This window comes from Nicotiana tabacum, chromosome 1 (genome assembly GCF_000715075.1).
Source record: "Nicotiana tabacum cultivar K326 chromosome 1, ASM71507v2, whole genome shotgun sequence".
NCBI lineage: Eukaryota > Viridiplantae > Streptophyta > Magnoliopsida > Solanales > Solanaceae > Nicotiana > Nicotiana tabacum.
The window spans coordinates 15,475,043-15,478,786 of NC_134080.1; the positions used below are offsets into that span (position 1 = coordinate 15,475,043).

Below are 3,744 nucleotides of genomic sequence, written 5' to 3' on the forward strand. Positions count from 1 at the left end.
TTTTGTTCTACGAAGATATTACCGGAAAAACCCGAAAAACCCGAAAAACCCGAAAATCCGAGAAAATTCGAGAAAAACCGAGAGTGAAAAATCCGAGTTTTATTGGTTTGGTTTGGTCTTTAGATTTAATAATCCGACACAATTGGTTTGGTTTGATAATTGTAAAATCCGAACCAACCCGATCTATGTACCCCTAGTTCTGATTTCATCTCATGTTGTAAGTTTTTATTTTAAGAATATGGTGCATGTTGATATCTCGACTAGCTAGTTCAAGTTTAAGGTATAATAAATCGAGTTACGAGAAAGTGATGTTGTATGTAAATTCTTATGCTACAAATAGATGATTAGATCCTCAAGTATTTTAAATGATATTTGACTTTTATAATGGATACATTCAGTGTATAAAAAGAAAATCGTACTAAGCGCGGGGGAATTAGATAATTAAGCTTGATTTTGTTTCTCAATTCTCATACACCTCACTCTGAATTATTTAATAATTTTCCTTGTGGCGGACCCAGGATTTTTATCAAGCGGGTTCAAAAAAGAACATTAGAGGTCATATGTGAATAGCTGGTTTCAAACTCAGGACCATGTGGAAAATTTGAACCCTCTTTACCAACAGGCTAGGCATTTTACTTGTTTCAAGTGGGTTCAAAATTATATTTATACCTTTACTTGTCCGAAAACAACAAAAATATACCTATATATACAGTGTTATTTTTCGATAAAGCGGGTTCATATGAACCCACTTGACTCCACGTGGGTTCGCCCCTGTTTGAAGGCAGTGGCGGACCCAGGATTTTTATCAAGAAGGTTCAAAAAAAACATTAGAGGTCATATGTGAATAGTTACTATTTTGCTGCAACAGAGACCGGTCCAGCATAATATACTGGAGTTCGGTGCACCTGTGTATGAACTCCAGCATATTATGCTGGACCGGTATACTTTGCTGACTCCAGTATAATATACTGGAGACTGGAGCACCGGTGCTCCAAACTCCAGTATATTATACTGGACAATTATACTTGCTGGAACTCCAGTATATTATGCTGGAGTTCTAGTGTACTTATGCTGGAACTCCATCATATTATGCTGGAGTTCCAGCATACTTATCCTGGAACTCCAGTATAATATGCTGGAGTTCAAGCATACTTATGCTGGAACTTCAATATAATATGCTGACGTATTTTCCGGGTTTTGAATAGTATTTTCGCTCAGATTTATCTTTACATAAAAAATGGCTAAATTTCGATTACTTTTGAAACTTGGCTATTTTTGAACGACCGGTTGTAAATCTGACTATTTTTGAATTTCTCCCTATGATTAGAGGAGATAAAAAGATAGAATATTCGTCCATTATAGCTATAATTTGCTTTCGTTAGCTATGAGATAATTAAATGAATGTCTTTATTTTTCACTATTTGGACTGCTACGTACGGCATGTAAGCATAAGAAAAAGTTAGCCATGCAAATCTCGGAAAAAATGGTATAGTAACAATTCGATCATATTATTGTTCTATTTCAGCATTACAAAAAATGTACATTCCTTTCAGCAGTGAAAGACTATGTACAAGATAGCAAAAATAAAACTTAAAAGACTGCTGTAAAATATATCTACAGCAAGACTTTTGTAGGAAGAAGCACCGCTCCTTTAAGGGCGCCTAGATAGTAAAAGGGGGAAAAGGGATAGCGAAGACGGGCAGAAGGGCTTAGAAGGAAGATATTCAAAATTTACTAGCCCGACTAATTCGCATTAGCCAATATGTAACTCATTGCATGATTAATGGAAGTTGACTTTGGCTTGGTAAGTCATGCCTACATGCCAATTAGAAGGTGCAACATTAGAAGCTATAATAGTTTCATGATTTGTGTAGGAAGTGAGCTTGAATGAAAGAGATTGTCCTGAAAGTGTTGCAAATGCTTGGTATGATGCTCCCCAATTATGGCTCATTTTCATCCACCCTGTTTTGCTTCCCTTCACCCATATGCTTTCCACGTCGCCCCCTCCAGCGACGTTCATCACGTATACCAATAACCAGTAACCGTTTCCTTGGAATGCGAACCGAATCCCGCCTTTCTTAATGCAAGGTACCCTGCAAATCACAAGAAAGTAACACCATATTAATTAGAGATGCAAGAAATGATACAAGATTACCTTTAGAGGGACAAAAGTTCAAATATTTAAGAAGAATTTCTTAAAATCACATGACTTGAACTTTCAACCTACTAGTTAATGATGGAGGTCTATACTACTAGAGCAAGCTCACTCGTCCGTAACATTGATTCTTAAATCTTGATTTAGAAAAAAACATAATTTATATTATCAATGTAGTTTTACGTGTTGTAAAAGACATACCTGCGGTACATAACGGGGACAATGCCAGCTTTCCATTGAGCAACTTTCATGAAAGCGGGTTTAGCCATGTCAAAGTGCTGACGTGGCGGGTTGCACCAGCCACCATGGTTGGAGTCTTGGGCCCAATTGGGTGGGCAGAGATTTGTGGCTGTAATGGTGGTAAATCCTTTGTAGCAAAATTTAGACTTCACACATTGTATTTGGAAGCATTGCCCACATGAATATCCATTGCTAAATAGCACTGTGCTCAATGCTGCAGTTGCTGTTCCATAACCAGAATTGAACAAATTCCCATATCCACAAGCTCCACCTGCAATAACGAGTCGAATTAGGTACTTGAAAAATTAGGTAGGTTACCTGCTACAACAAGCTAAAATTCAATAACTGTCTGAATTAATTTGGAATCGAGGGATAGTTGATTGATTATAGTGTAACGCACCCATTGTCTCAGAAGCAGTCTCGTCTCCATAGAACGTGGCATAAGCAAGCTTCCAAGGCATGGCTTTAAACTTAGGGGTGCTATAGTAGCCAGAGGCTATTGCTTGATGAAAAAGTGCCATTGTCGTAATGAGGAAGAAACTCAATCTCCATCTGCAGTTGAAAGATGCCATTGTTGCTTGTTTCTCTTTAGCTCTTTCCTAAGGAATAGAATGTTACACTTCACACAATTTTGTATGCCTTAATTGACTTGTAATTTAGACCTTTTATATATATAGTTTGTGTCTAAGGGGTAATTAGAAATAGAGCCTTCGTGCCCCCACGAACATGTTAGGCTCTTAAGTCAACTGTTTTATTATTGAGTTTATTTGTCTTTAATTTATGGCACGTAACCAAACTACAAGGTCTGTTACATTTGCTTTATAGCAACGTGCGGGCAGGTTTTGTGGTATTTGTACTTAGCCCTCCGTACTGTTTTCTAGGTTCCTTTTTTCTCAATATAAAAATGTTCGGAAAATGTAGGCTGACATTGAACTTAAATTTGATTCTAAATCCTTGAATTTTGATATGATTAGTTGCATTGGCCATCCGACAAACAACTTCAAGAAATCTTGAAGTGTAGAAGGAATAATTAATTAAATAAAAGAATAATAAGAGGAGAAACTTTGGTATGCATGGATACGTGGCAAGTAGAAGATATATCAATCTGTATTAAAAAATATATTAAAAATACAGAACAAAGTAAAATCAGAAATGTAGAAGAAGCAGAAAATTATCTGAGTCCATTAAATTCACAATATTTCCTTAACGAACTTATAAAACGGCCATTTACACAAACTACCAAATTTAAATTCTAACAGGAAAATCAAAAAATGGAGTTATAGAAATAGCTGTATTATACTAATCTTAATAATAACAAATAAATTTAGTCCAAAAAATTAATCAATCAA

The 3,744-nt window shown here is 36.0% G+C and overlaps 1 protein-coding gene across 1 annotated transcript; it reads right to left on the reverse strand.

Moving 5' to 3' along the window:
• Window positions 1-1,576: 1,576 nt before the first annotated feature.
• LOC107780220 (expansin-A7-like) lies at window positions 1,577-3,007 on the reverse strand. The gene is made up of 3 exons (XM_016600757.2): window positions 2,796-3,007; window positions 2,357-2,666; window positions 1,577-2,093 (listed from the first exon to the last, which is right to left on the reverse strand). The coding sequence occupies exons 1-3, from the start codon at window positions 2,965-2,967 to the stop codon at window positions 1,781-1,783; spliced, it is 795 nt and encodes a 264-aa protein (XP_016456243.1). The 5' UTR covers window positions 2,968-3,007; the 3' UTR covers window positions 1,577-1,780.
• Window positions 3,008-3,744: the final 737 nt, after the last annotated feature.